At 39.7% G+C, this 22326-nt stretch overlaps 1 protein-coding gene across 2 annotated transcripts in view; it reads right to left on the reverse strand.

The window, feature by feature from the left end:
• The window catches only part of SUPV3L1 (Suv3 like RNA helicase), a 39054-nt gene that overhangs the window by 8845 nt on the left and 7883 nt on the right, over positions 1-22326 (reverse strand). For both annotated transcript variants that reach the window (XM_023740732.1, XM_004386383.3), the window contains exons 2-10: positions 13797-13874; positions 12988-13095; positions 11434-11548; positions 10140-10308; positions 8197-8308; positions 4671-4748; positions 3465-3556; positions 2303-2483; positions 1433-1526 (exon numbers count right to left, since the gene is read on the reverse strand). In XM_023740732.1, coding sequence (XP_023596500.1) covers positions 1433-1526; positions 2303-2483; positions 3465-3556; positions 4671-4748; positions 8197-8308; positions 10140-10308; positions 11434-11548; positions 12988-13095; positions 13797-13874 — 1027 coding nt within the window. The remainder of the gene's footprint in view (positions 1-1432; positions 1527-2302; positions 2484-3464; positions 3557-4670; positions 4749-8196; positions 8309-10139; positions 10309-11433; positions 11549-12987; positions 13096-13796; positions 13875-22326) is intronic.

Below are 22326 nucleotides of genomic sequence, written 5' to 3' on the forward strand. Positions count from 1 at the left end.
TGGTGAAGTCATCTCCAAGGTTCACCGTTCAGCCTGGGAGTGGACAGCCCCATAAAACCAAATGGGACTAATGAGGGACAGCAGTCCAGGGACAAGGGCCAGAAGGCAGAAGGGGACGAGGAAGCTGGTGATAGGGAACCCAAGGTTGAGTAAGGATAGTGTTGATGTGTTGTGATGTTGTTAACCATTGTCATAGGGCAACACGTGTAGTAACTGTTCTGTAAGCCTTCATCTAAAGTGAGTATAGCAGCACAATTGGAAGAGCATAGTCGATGTCACTGAACTGCGCATGTAGAAATTTTTGAAATGGTGTATCTTTGGCTATGTATATTTTCACCAAAAAAAAAAAGGTCGAGAAGGGAGAGGGTTGACATGTTGTGGGGTTGTTAACCAATGTCATAAAACAATATGTGTACTACTGTTTCATGAGAAACTATTTGTCTGTAAGCCTTCACCTAAAGTACAATTAAAAAAAAAAAAGTTAAAAATTCTTCTTCATTTCCAATAGTATTTTTCAGTAACTATGCAAATTTACTAAAAATCATCAAACTTTACACATAACAAATGGATGAACTGTATAGTATGTAAATTATACCTTAGTAAAATTATAAAAAAATATAATTTTTTTTTTTTTTTTAACAAATAATCCAAATAAAGTGTTCTCAGACTGCTTTAAAAAGTTGGCTGCTATTAATGGCTACTAACAGTTTGTGACTCATAAAGGTATTAAAAAAAACGCATTGCCATGGAGTCGATTCCGACTCACAGTGAACTTACAGGACAGAGTAGAACTGCCCCATAGGGTTTCCAAAGAGCGGCTGGTGGATTCAAACTCTTAACCGTTGGGGCACCAGGGCTCCATAAAGGTACAGCTGCCTTGATTACCCAGGGAGGAATAATTAGGATTACCATAACCTTGTTATCCCTAGCAGTAATGGCTAGCCCCACATGCATAACAGGCACTCAGACATCTTTGACTGAGACATTGAAATTAAACTGAGGTAACATAACAGGATAGTAGTGGTGGGCAGCATAGCTCAAAAACCCTAGTGAGCAATGGTACTTTCCTTTTATTCCATCAACAAGTATATGCAAGATGAATCTCAGATCTATCCTATAATAAAGGAGCCCTGGTGGAGTAAACGGTTAAGCGCTTGGCTGCTAACAGTAAGGTTGGCGGTTGAACCCACCCAGCAGCTCCATGGGAGGCCTAGTGATCTACTTCCATAAAGATTACATTCAAGAAAACCCTATGGGGCAGTTCTACTCAGTCACATGGGGTCGCTATGAGTTGAAACTGACTCAATGGCACTTAACAATGATATACTATAATACCCATTCTCCTAAATCAAAGTGGTTATTCTAATGCCAATTACAAAACTGAAAAAGAAAAAGCCATTTAACCCACTGAATAGCCATGATTATTACTTACAAATTAAGTCCCATGCCAATTGCATCTGTAGCTACCAGGATTTTGCACGGATCATCAGGATCGTTAAACTTTTTTGCTTGAGCAAGTTTGGTCCCTAAAATAACAACAGGTATAATATAGTTTATGTTAAATCAGTGTTCTCAATCTTTTACTATACCACACTAAGCATATTTTGGAAACCCTCACCTCCTGCTCCTTCTCCTTTCATGGATAAAACTCTTCATGTTTCAAATTTATTTCTTTATATCCTCAACAGAGAAACATCCTTTACTTCCACCCCTTAAATACTTCCTTACGTAGCAGCTCAATCCCCCGCCACACTAGCCTTATCGTTTCTGAGAACACTTATTAACAGATCTCAGGACTAAAACTTGAAGGTTATCACCAAGTCCATATTTTAATGACCTTTCTGTAAGAAAATCATAAACTTAACATTTAAAATACAGTCTATTAATAGCAGCAAATAACAAGAGATATAATGAACTAAAAGACTTCTATTCCCACCAAATGAACTAAAGAAATTTTATATGACCTATAACAAATTACTCATCTATCAAGCAGCTTAATGCAATATTTTTTATTGTGTTGTCTATACACATCTTGACCCAAAACTCACTGCCACTGAGTTAATTCTGACTCATAGCGACCCTACAGGACAGAGTAGAACTGCCCCATAAGGTTTCCAAGGCTGTAATCTTTATGGAAGCAGATTGCCACATCTTTCTCCCTCAAAGCAGCTGGTGGGTTCGAACTGCCAACCTTTCAGCCAGTAGCCTTAACCAGGCGCCACCAGGGCTCCTCCACATATCTTGACATAAACTGCAAAAAGAAGAGATTTCAAAGCCTGTCATGATGAAAGTCAATAATTACCAGGTGGGAGGCTGCCGTATATAACAGCTGATTCCAATCCCCGAATCTCAATCTGTCGACTCACAGAATAAATATCATTCTTGCTAAAACAGACAATGCAGTCCCCAGGCCGAAGATTATCTAAAGATTCTAACGCATGATCCAGAACAGAAATGGGGGTAAGCCTGTTATAGTTTCGAACCTACAATAAAGACATGATATTGTAAAATAACACACCTAACTCAACTTTCTCTATTAAGTGAAAAACTTGCAAAGCAATCAAGAGTAGCCAAAACTGACAGATATGATATTTTTCAAGGAAAAACACAGAAAAGCATTTATTTTGAAATTACAAGTGTTATAATCAGTTTCGTGGGCATTTCTAAATTAATAAAACGTTATACAATGTTTCATAAATTTTCAAAGCAACTTCACATATATTTGATTTTCACGGTAACTTAGTAAATTCAAAAGGGTTGTTAAGTGTGATTTCTATCTTATGAAAGAATAAAATAGAGCCCAAGAAAAGGATTAGATTTGAGGCTTTCCCCACTTATAGCTTTCTGTGATCTGCCTAAGAATGAGAAGTTAAAATAACAGCAAAACCCAGAATCTCTTCTACTGTATCCTCTGTCTCACTCTCAAAGCTGTGCACAAAACTAATGGGCCAATTTAAAAATATTTCTTCATCTTACTGTAAAACCCTAGTAAAGAAAAAAAAAAAAAAAAAAAGGATTAAAAGGAAACCACTATTCCCTAATCTAAGGATTTCAGAAAGGGATACAAACTGTCCCCAGCAAATATATGTATATATATCTCAAAGGCCCTAATATCTGACATAAAGACTTTGAAAACTGCAAACTTTAACTTGTCATTTTGCTAGGCCTTAAACTTCCAACATTTCTGATTTAATTCAAAAGAGATCTGCATAAACCCCAAAAGGTTTTGTCAAGAGAAGATGAAGACTCTCCTGTACTCTTGGAAGACCAAGGATGTGATGGCCACTTCGTAAGAACTTTAGAACACAAGGTTCAACTAAATACACGTGATCTACTCAACCATAAGGAAATGAAGCCTTCTTTTTAGTTAAATTTTACTACTCTCTGGGGCCTATGAAGCCACTGCCTTGGTCCTCTGGGCTATTTGATATGCTACCTTGAGAACAAAGCATATAATCTAGTACCTCTACTTCCTCCCCAGTTGAGTACATGAGCTCAGTCACCAGGTCAATAGCAGCAGATTCTCCACACAAATGGACTTCTTCAGCACAGAGTCCTATAAATGAAAAATTGATTTTTTTTTAAGGATATCAAAATTAAATATGCAATGCTTTACACAGCAAAAACACTTTACAATTGATTATCTATTGCTTTACAACTTTACCAAGTGTTCTCACAAATATTATTTCTTTGGTTCAAACCTCAGAACAACAGACTTCTGGAGGACAACGATTATTCCCATTTTTATAAATCTCAGGGATTTGAAATTACTTTGGCCAAGGTTTTGAGCCTATTACAAGGTGAAGCCAGCCAGGATTAAAACCTGGCATTTTAATGCTTAGTACTGAACATTAATCCTATACTTGTGTTTTTCAAATTAGACTCCATGGAATCACTGAGGTGCCTCAGAGGTCGGGGGCTGGAGGGTGGAATGAACTCCAAGCTCCTTAGCCCTGAGCAGATCCACCCTCATCTATTTTACATAACAGGCTTCAATGTATACTCTGAAGAAAGAGTTCAGCTATTTGTTTTCACATTTGAAAACAACTGTCCTACAACATGCTGATCAAAAATTCCCTCCAATATCAAGCAGAAAAAACGTTCATTCTGTCCGTGGACCTCAAGAACTCTAGTTCTAGGAGACTATCTTAAATAAATAAATAAATAAATAAAAAACAAAAAGCTATGGCCACAAAGGAGTTTACTGCAGCATTATTAATAACGGGAAAATGTTCACCAATATGGTAACAAATTATGGTGTAGCTCTTCAAAAGAGAATAACTCAAGCATATATAAAAATGTATTAAAAAAGTCTATGAAACAACTTCAAAAAAAGCAAGATACAAAATTATATGTTCACAAAATAACATATGCATAAGAAAAAAACTGGCCTGAAATATGCTAAAATATTACTAGTGGTTATGTAAAAATGGTGAGATTTGAAAACTAATTTTAATTACAAGATTATGCTAATTTTATGACAGGAAGAATGAATTTCCCATCATTAAAGTAATATTTAGAGAACACAAACTCACACCTGAGCAGTTAGGGCTGTTCTGTTTGACCTGTGTCAGAAAGAGAGGATCTAGCCAGCTTTACCCATTATCAGGCAGATAAATGCATCTCAGTGCACACTTCGCCACCCAGGTTTTAGCATTAAGAACACCAACCTAGAAGTGCTCTGGTCCAGGCCCATCCTCTAGCTGGATCTTTAATCATTTGAATTTCATCAATCACAGCCACTTCATCTTAAAATAAAGAAGTTATCATGAGCAATACAACCTACTTAAGCAATATTATAAATAAATTACAACACTAAAACTCAACCTTTCATCACCACCCCCATCATCATCACTGTAGCAGCAGCTAACACTTGCAGGCTGCTTCTTACAGGCTTGTTCTAAGTGCTTTACAATGTTACTCATTTAATTCTCACAACAAACCTATGAGGTAGATATTACCATTAGTTCCATTTTACAGAAGAGTAAACTGAGGCCCAGAGAAGTTAAGTCACTTGCCCAAGGTTACACAGTTAAGTGTAGGGAAGAAATTCAAATCCGGGCTATTTAGCTCCAAACTCCATACTCTTTTATTTTATTTTTTTATTGTTGTGCTTTAAGTGAAAGTTTACAGTTCAAGTTAGTCTCTCATACAAAAATCTATACATACATTGTTATGTGACCCTAGTTGCTTTCCCTATACTGTGACAGCACACTCCTCTTTTCCACCCCAGATTTCCTGTGTCCATTCAACCAGCTCCTGTCCCTCTCTGCCTTCTCATCTCGCCTCTGGACAGGAGCTGCCCATTTAGTCTCATGTATCTACTTGAGCTAAGCAGCACACTCTTCACAAGTATCATTTTATGTCCCATAGTCTAATCTAATCTTTGTCTGAAGAGCTGGCCTCGGGCAAATTCCGTATTCTTAACCACTACATGCACTAACTCCAAAATTGAGCAGGTTCATCTGTCTTACTTTCTGCAATTTCAGAGGCAGTCCTAGAGAATCTCCCAAACAAGAACTAACATACCTGCTAAGTGGAAAAAGAAAGCAATTATCTATGCTTCCAGGAATAAGTAGATAGCCCTGCAGTAAATGAAGCATCTCTACCACAGAAATCAGATGGTTCTCAGGAGCAGGAAGTGAATTGGAGTGTGTAATTACTTGGGCTCCAGATATGCTCATTCTTAGTGGTTTTAAGCTCATCGCTATGGCAAAAATTGGGGCCCCCTCTTACTTTCTAATGCCAACGTGCATTAGAAAACCATATTATTTTATTCTCCATAAGTCAATACAAATTATTTTCTTCCCTAAATACCAAGGAATTAAGAAGAGAAAACTTAAAAAAAAAAAAAAAACCTTTATGTACCTTCAAAGACAGAAAACTAACTTTATACTAAAAAAAATCAGATTAAAAATTACTTATTATATGTGGTTACATAACAGTTTAGGAAAAAAAGCGTTTGAAAATGGGACAGAAGAGAGAATCCTGATTTATAAACTCCTGGGCTATTTGAATTTTTACAATTTTATATTACATTTTACAAATTTACACTATTTTATAATAAACTGATTTAAAAAAAAATCAATTTACTCAGAAAGTTAAACTATTAAAATTTTAAAAAGCAAGCTACCAAATAGTACATAGTGTATAATCCCAATTTTACTTAATATACACACTCACAATGCACATGAGTGTATACATACACAATATGAACACAAACAGAGAAAGAGTCTGGAAAATATACACGACTAGGGTTATTACTAAGGAGTCCTGGTGGCGCAATGGTTAAGTGCTCGACCGCTAACTGAAAGGTCGGCGGTTCGAAACCGCCAGTGGCTCCATGGGAGAAAGATGTAGCAGTCTGCTTCCATAAAGATTTACAGCCTTGGAAACCCTATGGGGGCACTATGAGTCAGAATCAACTCAATGGCAGTGGGTTTTTTTTTTTTTTGGTTATAATGACGATATGATTGTTTATATAATTTAAGAAAGTTAATTTTTATTTAAATGTTTTCAAAGTACTTAAATAGAAGCTCATTACAGCACTGCATATAATAGCAAAAAATTTAAACAATCTGATGTTGTTAGGTGCCGTCAAACCAAATCTGACTCAGAGCGACCACAAGTGACTGAGTAGAACTGCCTTATAGGGTCTTCTAGGCTATAATCTTTATGAGAGCACATCACCAGCTCTTTCCCCAACAGAGCCGCTGGGTGGGTTCGAATCGCCAACCTTTAGGTTAGTAGCCAAGCACTTAACCAATGTGCCACAAGGGCTCCTTTTGAACAACCTACTAAGATGGAATACTAAGTAAGAGTTTCAATTAACAAACTTGATCAATACGTATCAGTAAGACTAGGTCTAAAAGCACACTGTATGCAGTAAAAAAATCAAGTTGCAGAACCATACCTACAGTATGATAATCATGCTAATGTATCAAAAGATAATATATATCAGTGACTTAAAAAATAGGAAAGATATATACCAAATACTTGATAACCAGTTGGCTTAAAAGACAAGAGAAGAACTGAACTGAGGAGTGGTACAAAGGAAACTTGAACTGTATTTGTCAGTGTTTTAGTTCTTTTAGAAGAAAAAGGGAAAGAACATTCAGAAGCCAACATGGCAGAGTGTTAAACATTTACTAGTGGTGGAAGGCTGTTATGGATTAAATTATGTTCCCCACCAAAATATGTTTTAGAATCCTAACCCCTATACCTATGGATGTAATCCTGTTTGGAAATAGGGTTCTTTGTTATGCTAATGTTACAAACTGAATTGTGTCCCCCAAAAATGTGTGTCAACTTGGCTAGGCCATGATACCCAGTATCAAGTGACTGTCCGCCATTTTGTGATTTCATGGGATTATCCTATGCATTATAAATCCTAACCTTTACGATGTTAATAAGGCAGGATTAGAGGCTATTATGTTAATGAGGCAGGACTCAATCTTGAGTCAATCTCTTTTGAGATATAAAAGACAGAAGCAAACAGACAGGAGAGGGCCTCATTACCACCAAGCAAGAACAGCCAGGAGAGGAACACATCCTTTGGACCCAGGGTCCCTGCGCTGAAGCTCCTAGACCAGGGGAAGATTGATGACAAGGACCTTTCCCCAGAGCCAACAGAGAGATAAAGCCTCCCCCTGGAGCTAGCACCCTGAATTCAGACTTCTAGCCTCCTAGACTGTGAGAGAATAAATTTCTATTTGTTAAAGCCATCCACTTGTGGTATTTCTGTTACAGCAACACTCGATAACTAAGACAGTTCATTAGACTATACCCAAGTAGGGTGGGTTCTAAATCTGATCACTTCTGACTTATAAAAAGAGCAGATTAGACACATGCACATACATACATGGAGAAAGACAGATGCCATGTGAGAGATCCCCAAGGAATGCCTGGGGCTACAGACAAAAAAGAAATCAACAGGGCCAAGACCCTTACACTTGGACTTTCAGCCCCTAGAATTGTGAAAAAATAAATCTCTCTTCTTTAAAGCCACCCAGTTGTGGTATCTGCATTACAGCAGCACTAGGTAACTAAGACATAGGTACTGGGTGTTTGTTGTACTGTTCTCTTCCTCTTCTCAATTTTTAAATTTTTTTCATAATAAAAAATGTATTTCATAGAGATGTACTTTAAAATCAAAAAACAGTAAACCATAAAGTTTTTACAATGGCATATACATACAAGGAGTTGTAACACTGCACATCTCAACAGTACAAGCAACATGGGCAGCCTGTTTCCCATCTGGCTCTACTGTCACGCGCTCTTCGCCTGTTACCAAGTCACATGGCACCCCCTAGGATAACAAAGGGAAACCTAGAATTATTTTTACCTTGAAAAAAACAGCAAAAAGAAATTTGAATGTTTAAGAAAGAATTCTCTCCATTACTATATTTATTTGTTTAACAACTGAAACAAAATACACCCCACGCTTTTTTCTTTTTTCTAAAAACGTAAAAGACCACTCTCTTATATAACCTAGATATATTTGGGAACATCTCAAATGAGCCAAATCCTCAACTAACAACAACAAAAAAACATGAGAAATTACAGCAGTTTCATTTTTTAACTTTGTACATTTCTGCATTTTCTAAATTTATAAAAATGAACATGAATTATTTCTATAATCAAAAAGACCATTATAAATAAAATATAAGAATGTAAAAGCCTCCTTATATAACGCCGTGGGAGCCCTGGTGGCACAGTGCTTAAGGGCTTGGCTGCTAACAAAAGGTCAGCAGTTCGAATCCATCAGCTGCTCCTTGGAAACCCTATGGGGCAGTTCTACTCTGTCCTATAGGGTCTCTATGAGTCAGAATCGACTCAATGGCAACAGGTTTTTTTGGTTTTATAATGCCCTGAGGACTAATGTCAATGCTGTGGTGCATTTAGGGTAACCAACCATCCTGGTTTACACAGGACTAAGAGATTCCCTAAGATGCAGAATTTTTGGTGCTAAATCCAGGAAAGTTCCAAGCAAAATGGGATAGCTGGTCACCCTAGTGGCCTAAATTTAATTATGAGAAAACAGCAAACATATCCTAACTGAGGGACAATTTACAACACAACTGACCAGCAGTCTTCCAAAATGTCAAGGTTATAGAAGACAATGGAAGACTAAGGAACTGACCCAGATTAATGGAAACTAGAGACATAACAACTAAATACAATGTGGGACCCTAGACGGAATCCTGAACCAGGAGAAAAAAAAAAAGGGATGTTACTGAATGATTGGCAAAAACTGAATAGGGACTATGGATTAAATAATGTTATTCTATCAGTATTAAATTTTCTATTTTTCATAAATATCCTGTGGCTATGTAAAAGAAAGGCTTTGTTCTTAGGAAATACATTTGTAAGTATTTATGGAAATTTTGGCATTAAATATACAAATTACTCAAATTATTCAGAAAAAAGTAGAGAGTGAGAGAGTGTACAAATTATCCACCAAAACAAGTTAATCTAACTCACACTGTAAAGTTATAAAAAAACAATGAACCAAAATGTGGTCCATTTAGTGAAATGGTGCCTCAGATTACAGGCCATTTCATCCTTTTCAGTTTTGAAAGAGTGGCATCAGTCTTTAATTACTTCAGACAGTATCAGAGGTCTAATCTTTAAAAAAGTAAATTAAACACCCTAACAGGGTAGTGGTTAACTTTGAGTAGGCAAAAAAAGGGGTCTAGAGGGAGTTTCACCTATACTGATAATATTTCATTTCTTAATAAAGTCAATGAAGTAAATATCGCAAAATGTTAGGATTTGATGGAGTTGGGTAGTGGGGACAAGGTTACTGTGTTACTCTTTGCACTTATCTGTATGTGTGAAATATTTTGTATTTCCTTCATCCTAATGTACACATTTTTTCACATGCTAACATCTCTGAAATCAGAACTCAACTTAAGAATTGGGCATGTCAGAGCTCGGTTGGCAGTATCTTTTCCTTTCTTAGCTGCACATAAAATAAGGGTACTTCTTACAATTGATGGCTTCTTAGGTTTGATGAAATACAGTAATTTTTTGTTCACAGTAAACTACTAAATATGACTTCTCCCCCACTCCCACCTTCACTCCATCCCCAAAAAATATTACAAGAAGAAAGATGGGACACTGAGTAATATACTGACAGCAGTATTACTCTTTTCGAAGATCTCATGTGCCAGCAATTTTAAAGGACCACAATACACTCCAGATTTTGCTGACAAGTATTTCTGGATTGCATGATAAGTCTTCCCGCTGTTTGTGGGTCCCGAATGGAAGATTATCTTCCGCCGTATGGCTCTGGCTTCCGGGTACCTAAAACATAAGCAGAAAAACAGCTTAGTTCCACTAACCTCGAATCCACTCTGGCAAAGATGTCAACTGAAAAAAGTTCCAAACGAAACCACCTCTTAACATTCACAAGACAGCTTCTTCGAAAAACTAAACAACAGGTTTCATATTCACATTAAAATGACTGATTTCCAAAAATGGCAGCTATTAACTGTCCTCTAGACAGAAAAACTCAAATGCAAATTAATTCCTTGGACATTTTTCCCACTTTAAAAATCACTTCATCGCAGAAGTTCTTTAAAATAAGTTTAAACTGCTATCAGCAACATAAACAGGTTTACATCATTCCCACAGCGCTAAGTAAATACTCACAGGCTTCTGAACTTTAGGGTAAATATACTGTCTAAGGCTTCTGCTTCTGGCCGTGATGAATAACTGGTACTGAACTTGCCCTCCCCACCATAAACAAGTACAAAACCGGGCAAAGTATATGTGGCAACAGTTTGGGGGCATAACAACCGGCAGTACAGGACTACAATCCCTTAAAGAAGGAAGACTTGCGGAGAGCTCTACTTCACCCAGGAGGGTACAGGAGATGGAATCCAAAGAGAATGGCACAGACCTGCTGAGCTGAGGAGACAGAGGTCAAGTTCAGAGGTGCAGAAGCAGCTGGGATTTGAAGGGCAGAGTGTGGAAGAAAAGAAAAGGTACAGGGAGGGAGAGCTCTAAAGTCTGTGGCGGGGGTTCCATGTGGCCCTGGGCTGGGCTAACGTGTGCAGGTGAGACGTGGAGAGGCCTAGCAGAGAGCAGCTTGCTAAGGGACTGAGAGTGGAAAGTCTCGAAGAGGTCACAAGGTGCTAAGAGATGTGGGAGTTCCAGCCAGCTGAGACACCAGAGAGGCCACACCTCAGAAGTAAGGACAACAGTCTAACTCAAGTGCTGCTCTAGATCTACCCCAATAAAGGCTAAAACCAGGCCTGACCAGGGTCAAGGGGAGCCACCAGTTAACTGCCGGCCAGAATTAACTGCCAGCTTTTCTCAGGCAAACATAAGCCAGACTCCTTACAATCTATTACCCAGCATACAATACAAAATGATCTCCCAAGACAAGAAACCAAATATCTCAAATCCACAAATGAAGAAACTAACCAGTTTGGTGGAATTCTTAAGTCACTGATTTTACGTAGATCATCCTTACATTCCAACACAGGAAATATCTGTTTTGCATGTCTCAAGAAAAATGGAAACAAATCATCCACATGAGCTGGAAAATAAAACAGTGTTAACATGTGCAGTCTACATGTTACCCATAACGGAAGTTAGCGAAACCTTTTCCTTAGTGAGCTAAGTGAGGGTGACATTGTCAGGATAAAAAGAACAGTCCTGGAGGAGGCAGCCCTATCCTTTTCAGGGGTCCTGCTCTGTCTTAAGTTTTCCCCCTAATTTCACTTATATTTTCCAAGAACACAGAAAACTGGCTGCCAACTGCCTATTCTACTTCTCTATGGCAAAGAGAGAAAAATCAGCATAGGTAAAAGGTTAAGTTAAAAATACAAAACCTGGAAATACACATTAGAAAGAAGGCTTGTGGTTACATGAAGAGAAAGGCAGATATAAATGTTTTTTAACATTTTTAACCATTTTAAAACATTTAATGTTTTTGAACATTTTTTGTGATTTTACAAAGATCACAGAGACACAAATATGGAACTAAATGAATTCCTCAGCAAGAATTCTCTACATCATAATGGCTCTGAGTCAAGGGCAAGGCCATGACCCATTCTGCTTTGTACCCAAGCTCTGCCTTAGCACCAGGCAGGGTAAAAGCCTAATAGTCAAATATATTTTAAAAATATAACCAAAGTCAAACTGCCTATGGGAATAAATGATAATGTTCTTACTTTTTTTTTTTTTTCCTTCTCTTATAGCAAGAGCTTTGCCCTGATATGAGGGAGAAATATGAGGCAAAAACAGATCGAATCTGCTATATGCTAATTCTATGTGGTGTGACAGATCATTTCTCTGTGGTCTGTATTAATACACAGTGGAGAACAGATGATGGTAGATCAAGGCCCCAGTCTTTCTCAAATCTAGGACATATGGGTGATTTAATAACCAGCTCAGAGACCCGCTATAAAAAGCAGAAGGGCAAAGATGAGAAGTCAGAAAGGGCTAGAAAATCAAGACGAAAGGAAACGGGGGAACCTAGGGTGGAAATGGAGAGGGTGCAGACACATTGTGGAGAATAAGTCAAGGCCATGAAACACTTTATGTGCAAACTATCAAATGAGAATCTAATTTGCTCTGTAAACTTTCACCTAATGCATAATTTTTAAAAATTCAAAAATACCAACAAAAAAGCAAAAGGACCTAGAAGGCCTCCTATCAAAGTACTGAATGATTTACAGAGGATGTTACTTAGACCTATTCTAAAACAAATAAGCCCTGCCTAGAGAAGTAAATGGGAAGGAGCCCTGATAGCACAGTGGTTAAGAGCTCAGCTGCTAACCAAAAGGTCGGCAGTTCAAATCCACCAGCTGCTCCTTGGAAACGCTATGGGGCAGGTCTACTCTGTCCTATAGAGTTGTTATGAGTCGGATTGGCGGCAATGGGTTTGGTTTTCAGTTTAGAGAAATAAACAGGAAGCAAAAAATAAAGGAGGTTCAACAGGATTTTAAAAAAAAACAAACTCTACACACTTGCCTGCACTGAAACAAATATCATTCAAAACAATGTGAATGTCCACATCCAGGGAATAAGACTGCAGAATGTAATTCCGAAAGCTTATGAAAGCTTGGTGGAAGAGGCGAGCTGTGGAAACACAAAATCAAAATAGGCAGAGCTTAGTTTTCATTTAAAAAAGAAAACGGACACATACACACTAAGCAAACCATCAAAAGTGTCATTTTAAAATTATTTTTATAAGAAACTTGAAAGCTTTATTTCTTTGTACTGAAGTAAATGTTATCTGTTAGAAAGAGGCGAGATAACTAGCAGAAATACTTTTAAATATATATTTTTAGATACATTCAGCTTAAAGGGACGACATTTTATCAGAAATGTACCTTAATGATATGTCTTTAGTTTTTCCACAGATTAGAAAATAGTCAGGAACACTAAAATCCCATTTTCTAACATAAAACTTCTGACAGGCAGTTTCAGAGTCTTCATAGCTTCAAATTCACTAATACTGGGAATTAGTGAATGCTTGAATAGTTCATCATTATTCAAATGACATAAGGATTCTTCCCGCAACAAATTACTGAGGTGGACTGACAGTTTCCACTTTTTGTCTATCCACTCCCAGATCTATGCAGATTCTGGCAAGGAGGACTCTCCCTTTGCCATGTAGTCTGGCTCAGAAGGTCAGTCTTGCCAGCATCCTTCCAAGCCAGAAGCAAAGGTCAGGGACATGTCTCCAGATCACAACTCTATACTTCTTTCCAGGCCACACAGGGTCCCACACAACACTGACAAAGATGTACTCTAAGAAGTAATAAAAGATTACTTACCATCAAGTCCATAATCAGCACCCAGTTTCTGAATTTCCTTCCTCTTGTAAAACTTGTCTAAGATCTTTTTTACTTCATCTGGAAGAAAGACACCAAAAGTTAACACTTGTTTCCTGTCTCAGATAGAGAAGTGCCCAAAAGGCAAAAGAAACCTCAAGTTGTAACGCTCAAGGCAGTAATCTACTGAGTGCTGCAAATACTTGAAGGTTTTCGTTGATCACGAGCTCCTCATGGGTTAATAGTATGAGAAGTGTCTATGTCACATAATGCAATATTCCTGTAAAACTGGGGAGGAATGAGCAAGGTGATACAGGATCAGAGGGAGTAGCCCCTAACCTCCACCACTTTTAGATAACCATGTTCTGTTTAATTTACTTACTATTCTGGACATCAAACAGAGAGCAGCTAAAATGCATCCAGAAAGATAACCAATACAGCCAGGACCAGAACATCAAGTTTTATGCAAATAATTAAAGGAGCAAGTAATGATCTTTAGTTTGAAGATGATAGCAGGGAGAACAGATTATACTTATTTTGTTCTAGAGGACACAACTAAAGTCAGTGGGAGGTGAGGAAAGCAGATTTCAGTGGAATCCACAGAACTTCCTAACTTCCTAGGACAGTGAAAAAGGGTTGCCTTGCGTTATGAGCTCTTTGTCGCAGGACGTACTCAAGCAAGGGTTAGATGGCTGTACTTCAGAAGCGACGTCAGAGAAACTTCTGTGCTGTAGGGAAAGTTGAACTAGATGCCTGGTGAGGTAACATGTCACTACGAATCAAAATTTTTATAGGTGAAGTAGTTTAAATTCATCAACCTGAGACTGCATTAATGCTGTACATGCTAAAATAAGACAACTGTCTTATTCTGTAGAGATGAACACTTAACTGATCCATTCATACTTGCATTTCTGGGAAGGCAGGGCAAAACTGAGGATGTAGTCTTTGCCCATGAAACACAGTGGCCTGTATTTTTACCTCCCACAAAAGCACCGGCCATATTTTCACACAGCCACACATGCACAACACTCACTGAAGAAATGAAGCCTGAACAAAGCTTCCCACTAACAAAACTTTGTTTTGTACAATGAGGATATTTCCAAATCACTGATTTAGCCACTACATCTGCCCACAAGTAAATGTGACATATACATATATATATGTTTAGAAACCCTATGTGGGCATATATGTATACCTCCAATCATGGGCTGCTTGGGAAAATTCTGCTGACCTATAAATTCAATACAGAAAACAGATCCCATGTATTTAAATTAACTCATTTTCAGTGACTAACACTCCAGTGTCATGTAAGAATCATGCTACTTTATTCAGTTTAAAAATGTGAGGTTTCTCATTATGCTAAGTGAAAGAAAACAGTCTCAGAAGACCACCTATTGGAAACTATTTATATGAAATGTCCAGAATAGGTAAATCTATAGAGACAAAAAGTAGATTAGTGATTGCCTAGGGCTGGGGAGAGAAGGGAGTGGGGAGTAACTGCCAATGGGTACAGAGTTTCTTTCTGGGGTAATGAAAATGTTCTAAAATTAGATTATGATGATAGCTGCACACCCTGAAAATATACTAAAAATCATTGAATTATACTCTTGAAATGGGTGAACTTTATGGTATGTAAATTATAACTCAATAAAGCTGTTTTAAAAAATTGAATATTACCCACAAAAAAGTGAGGTTTCTCTGTATCAGGACTTTATCTAAAAACATTTTCCAAAGTCCATTAATCAATTTTTAAAAAATAATTGTGAAAATATTATCACAATCGAAATAGCACTGAAAAAGAATTTTTTTAAACTACTACAGAAGTATATAAAAACTTAGTTTTTTTTTTTTTAAAAAATAAAGCTTTTATTGTTTCATTGTTCCTAACAGAATGACCCAAATTTTGGTCATAATTACTTCTCATTAAAATTAACAAGTGATTAAAGCAGACACCCTGGATTTCAGCCAGCATTGTCAAAATGAGGCAGGTCCCGGGGTTGCGCAAAACAGTTAAGTGCTTGACTACTAGCCAGAAGATTGGTGATCTGAACCCACCCAGGAGCGCCTTGGAAGACAGGCTTGGAGATCTGCTTCTGAAAGGTCACAGCCTTGAAAACCTTATGGAGCAGTTCTATGTACTCTGCACACATGGGATCACCACGAGTCAGAGTTCAGTTGTCGGCAACTAACAATAGCAACAAGAACAGAAATGAGGCAGTCACTACAACTTTTAACTAGGTAATAGCTTTCTTCCTGCTGCCTTTAGTGGGAGCCTGGGATTTAATGCAGCTATGTTGAGACTCAACTACATATGCTGGAATTAAGAGGCTAGAGAGCTCGGTATAAACTCTGAGTTAACTGCATTGTTAAATGATGTAAATGATTACATCTTCTTTGGAAGAGAAGACAAAATGTTAAAAAAGACAGCCCATCAAGATACTTTCTCTTCTAAAATGTAAATGTGCCTCATGTGAGTCTTTACACAAAATAATTACCACTTTACTCACTCCATTTACATCCTGACAAAGTCGCTATTCCTGCAGGCTTCTGACTTGTTAAACCTTGCGATTTACCCACATGGTTAAAGTGTTTCCATTCGCTTGTTTCACTGTAGTCACCAGTAAGTAACTAAAAGTTCACCCAAAATACACCAAAGCTACATGTTCACTTGAGGGATGGATGGGTGGATGGGAAGCCACGCAACTCAAAGTATTCATAGCTGAATAGGAAAGACGACTCCACAGTGGAAAGTTAGATGGAGTGAAGTTATTAGAACAGGTTGATAAAACCTAGGATCCAAAAAGGAAAGGCAGAGGGGTCATGTCGTCAGTTACCATCAAGTAGACTCCAACTCACAGAGACCCCGTGTGTGTATGCTCCACAGGGTTTTCAAGGCTGTGACCTTTCAGAAGCAGATCGTCAGGCCTGTCTTCCCAGGCACCTCTAACCTACTGTCGTCAAGTTGATTCCGACCCAAGGTGACCCTCTAGGATGGAGCAGAACTGCCCTACATGGTTTCCAAGGCTGTAATCTTTATGGATGCAGACTGCCACATCTTTCTCCCATGAAGCAGCTGATGGGTTTGAACCAACGACCTTTCAGTTAGCAGCCGAGAGCTTAACCATTGCACTCCAGGGTTCCTTGAGGCGCCTCTGGTGGGTTCAAACCGCCAACGTTTTGGCTAGTAGTTGGGCATTTAACCATGTGCACCGCCCAGGGACTCCGGAAGAGTCATACAAGACCACAATCAATCCTGAAGAGATTGTATCAAAACTACCAAATAATGACACTTAGTTCCTACCCCTTTAATATTACTTCCTAGTATTACTTCCCCTGCCTGTGAATATGAAGAGGTACTGGGATACTGTGGTAAGGAACTTGTATTAAACCTTTCGTATCATCACAAAAGGGAATTATGAAATGCGGTGCAAGATTTGCTAACACCGTCACTACTGCACCAGGCAGCTGTGTCTCAGACCAAATGCCTGTGGCTTTTCTGCAGTTCTTTCAGGTAATGGATGCAACAGCAGCACTAAAACTGAGGAGTCTCAGCTGTTCCCTTTATCCCCACATGGGTCTGTGCCAGATATACCTAGATCAAATTACACTAATTGCTTAAGCCTCTGCTCTTTTACAAGGTTCTTCTTGCAACCAACAGCATGACGTCCATTCACGCAGCTAGAGGTGCTGAAGGGTAGTCTCTCTGGTGGGAAAAGTGTCATCAAATAGCCTGAACAGGGACTGATGCCATTATCATGACCCTTTAGCACTACACCCTAATTCTGTACTTCCTAAATGGCACGTCAGAACATATCAGTCCAGGTGTTCTGAGAAGAAAGTGTCCCCAAAACTGTGACTCCCATGCATTCTACTAATGGGGAGGTGAGTGGCTTCCACTCCGCTGCCACAGCCCTACCAATTCAAGTCCCAGTCTGCATCTACCCATCCACTGCTACTAGAACCTACTAGGAAACCACCCCCACCTGCCTCAATTTATCCGAGACTTTGCCTGGGAGTCACGACTGCTAAAAACAATCCACCCATAAGTGTTATTTGTGGCTGCCACCCTCCTGTGAACATGAAGTGAACCCAGAAGTCAGGAGGCGAGCATACTCTGGAAGTGCACCTGTCACCTGAAGACAGCCAGGGATGACTCAGCTCATCGGGGTGCCTGGGTGCTGCCTTCCTCCTTCACTGCTCCACATGAAGTCTTAGTCAACTTTCCCAGAAAAAGGAGGGACACTCCTCCACCAAAGCTAGACGTACTTCATGTCTAGAACTTCCAAACACTTAAAAATTCATGCCAGTGCCCAAAACACTGCTCTAGTGGAGCCAAACAATTATGAGTAGAAATATACCTAAGGAATTTTACACCAGCTATTAACAGCCTGAAGGAAGAGAGAGGCTTAGACGAAATGCTTGATTTGCACAATAACTTAAAAAGACCTGTTTAATAGGTTCCTCATATCAACCTACTACACAGGTAAGGCAGATTATCTGGGCCCCTGTGGGAACAGTTTTTCTACTTTCCACACATCACAGATTCTATCACAGGGTAACAACCCAGCAACCCCACACTCTTATTTTTCAAATACCGAGTGTTAGTACAACTAGTTTACATTTGTTCATCCCTTTACAGTTCTCAAAGTGCTTTGCCAAATATCTTATGGAGACTTTCACAATAACCCAGTGAGGAGGCAGAGAAAATATTATTCTCACTTCACCAACTAGGATATTTTACCAATGGAGAAAAGGCAACTGAATGAAAACTAGGCCGGTCACTTCAGTGCTGTATGCCTATGCAAAATATGCACTGTCTTTCCAGTTGTAGTCTATCTACATCCACATGGCAAAATGTGTTACAATCAACCAGAATATACACACAAATAACACCTACTATGTGTCTAGAACAGTGCCTGGCACAGAGTAGACAATAAGTATTTGTTGAACGGCAGTGAACAAGATAGAGCAGTGAACAAGACACTCATGGCCATGTCCTCCTGAAGCCCCCGTGGACTCTGGTGTATGACTATGTCCACTGATCAAGCACTCATGAATGTGATGAGGGTTACTGCGGGGGAAACAAAGGACGGTAAGGGAGTTTTGCAACCTAACATACTCTATTGGTCAGCAAGCAGCATTTAAGCTACGTTAATAATCAAGAGGAATCAGCTGGATTAAAAATGAAGTAATCCAGGGAAGAAATGCCTAGTAGTCTAGGCAGAGAATGTAGCACATGCAGAAGGCCTGGAGCAAAAGTGCACATGGCACACTGCATCAATATGGTTGAAGCATGGGAAGCAGCATGCAATGAGGCTGGAGAGGCACCTGGGCCAGATCGGACAGGGCCTTATAGGCTGTAAGGACTGGGGACCTTTTAAACTAAGGACAGTGGAAAAAAATTAAACAACTTCTTTTTTTTAAAAAAAGGGGAGTAACATGATTATATCTTTTTAAAAGAACATTTGGACTACAGATAGGGAATGGATTGGAGAGATGGAAGGTGCACAAGGAGATAAGCAAGGGACCATTTCAACAGTCCAGTCAAAAGACAGAAGTTGGTAATTTAGGCTAGGCTGCTTGCAATGGAGGAGAGAAGTGAATGAGTTCAATAAATATTTCTGAGGTAGAATCAGTAAGACTTGTCAATTGTACTTTGATTGTTGGATGGAGGGGATGAGGGATGGGAAGAATCAAAACTACTAGGTTTTTGACTTGGGCACCCAGTGATACTGGAGAAGGAGCAAGGAGCAGGCTGGAGGGTGTGGGGGTGGGGGGAGGAAGATAAGTTGTCTTGGACATGCTGAGGTGAGGTTCATGTTTAGAAATCCAAGCAGAGATACCTGGTAGGCAGCTAGATTTATATAGGTCCAGGGGAAAATAGAGAGGTGCAGTCTAGAGACAAAGACAGAGAGGCATTAACATATAAATGTTAACTGACTTCAGGGGAGATAATGAGACCCTCTAGGGAGTATATGGATTAAGAAGGCAAGGTGACATAGGACACAGCCTTGAAGTACACCAACTTTTCAGGAGACTCCTCCCCCCAAAAAAAAAACCCATTGCCGACGAGTTGATTTTGACTCATAGCGACCCTATAGGACAGAGTAGAACTGCCCTATAGGGTTTCCAAGGAGCAGCTGCTGGATTCAAACTGCCAACCTTTTGGTCAGCAGTCAAATGCTTAACCACTGAGCCACCAGGGCTCCCTTTTCAGGAGAGGAGCAGGCAAAAGAGATTGAGAAGTGACAGTTTACTGTCCCAATCTCTATGAGAAAAAAAAAAAAAAAAAAAAAAAACCCCTTAAACTGGGCCAATAAGCAACATCATGAGAAACTGAGAAAAGACTGAAGCTGTCAAGGTTTTCGTTTTACTTGGATCCATAATCAAGGCTCATGGAAGCAGTAGTCAAGAAATCAAACCACATATTACACTGGGCAAATCTGCTGCAAAAGATCTCTTCCAAGTTTTAAAAACCATAAGACGTCACCTCAAAGATTAAGGGGCACCTGACCCAAGCCATGGTATTTTCAATTGCCTCATATGAATAAGAAAGACCAAAGAAGAATTGATGCCTTTGAATTACAATGTTGGCTAATAATATTGAATATACTGTGGACTGTCGGAAGAATGAGCAAATCTGTATTAGACGAAGTACAGCCAGAATGCTCCTTGGAAGGGAGGATGGAGGCAGGGCCAAGACGGCAGAGTAGTCAGAACCTTCCGGTGGACCATCTTACAACAAACACCCGAAAAAACAAGTGAATCCATTACATACGGCAATCTGGGAGCCCTGAACATCAAAGGCAGAGTTGAAGAACCGGACTGAGCAGCAGGGGGAGGGAGAGACGGTTCGGAAGCAGGGAGGAGGTACCAGTCCTGACCCGGTGAGAGCCTGAGCCCTTCAGGCCTGAGCAGCTCAGGGGTGAGCGATGAGGCAGGCAAGCTGCCATGCTCTGGAGGCCGTTGTCCACACCGGGAGACACCCGGCACCAGAGAGTCTATTCAGCCACCCAGAACCAGTGAGAAGCAGCCCCCAACCTGCAAAAGATAACTGTGATTGGCCTACCACACGGATCAAAAACACCCCCCTTAGGGAAAAACCTCTCTCCCATTTACCTCCCTGCTCCCCGCTCTGCACTGGGTCTGGACTGGCTTCAGCTACTGCCAAGTCCCCTGGGCCGGAAGTAGGATCCGTCACACGCCCGGAGCCATTCTCCCTGCCTTGGAGAGTGAACAATTAACTAACAGGGGAAATAATAAACTGCTGGCTCTCCTAAGCTGGGAACCCAGGGTAGGCACAGCTCCTTTGCCTAGGTACAGGCATAAGGGGTCCACAGACTTTGAGTGCCTTTCCCCCTGCACAGACTTTTGTGGGTCCACCGCAACAGCGTAGGCCCTCATTACTGCAGTACAATAGAGTATATACCTGAAGTCTAACTTCAACCGTTTCAGCTGAGAAGTAGCAGATTCCTGACATTTGACACTGCTCTGCTCATTAAGCAGGGTCTTCACCTACCTACATCAGAGGCCTGAGGACTGGTGGCTCCACCCATGCCACCTAGCCACCTGCAATAGGGGCCTACGAATAAGAGGTCTCCCTCAGTCCTTTCGGCCAAAAGCATTAGATACTCAGTCTGGCTGCAAAACTCACCCACCTATGCGCTCTAGGGAACAGGGACATGCCTTCCTCCTGAACACTTGGGAGCAGCCATCAGCCCCATGCCTTGCTCAGAATGTGTCCCCCTGCTGCAGCCAGATGCCTGTGCCTACAACAATCACCCATGCCTGTCTAGGACTGTAAGTGAGAGCCTACACTACACACTTGGTGGCTAACTACCTGGGCAGCTGAGATGAATCCATCCAGGAGTGGGTCGACTCCTGAGCTCACATACCTAGTAACAAATCTAACCACCTTGAGACAGGACATTAGTGCTTCAAAGGTGCCAGTAATCAAACTAGCTCATATCAGCAGCCTATTTCAACACATCAAAAAAAACCCAAGAAGCTAGGACATAGTAAGCAAACATAAAATAAATATTAATAACTTATTGATGGTGTGGAAACAACAGTCAACAGCAAATCACATAAAGAGGCAATCCATGATGGCTTCAGCAAGCTCCCAAAATAAAGAATCTAGAAATTTTCCAGAGGAGGAAAATTTCTTGGAATTACCAGAGGAAAAATACAAAAGATTAATAGACAGAACTCTTCAAGAGATTAGGCAGGAAATTAAGCAAAATGCACAACATGCAATAGAGGAAATTAAAAAGATGAGAGAAGAGCATAATGACAAATTTAACAGGCTGCAAGAATCCACAGAGAGACAGCGATCAGAAATCCAGAAGATTAACAGTAAAATTTCAGAATTAGACAACTCAATAGAAAGTCATAGGAGCAGAACTGAGGCAAAGGAAGTCAGAATTAGTGACACTGAAGATAAAGCACTTGACACCAACTTATTTGAGGAAAAATCAGATAAAACGATTAAGAAAAATGAAGAAACCCTAAGAATTATGCAGGACCCTATCAA

Source organism: Trichechus manatus, unplaced genomic scaffold (genome assembly GCF_000243295.1).
Source record: "Trichechus manatus latirostris isolate Lorelei unplaced genomic scaffold, TriManLat1.0 scaffold00163, whole genome shotgun sequence".
Taxonomy (NCBI): domain Eukaryota; kingdom Metazoa; phylum Chordata; class Mammalia; order Sirenia; family Trichechidae; genus Trichechus; species Trichechus manatus.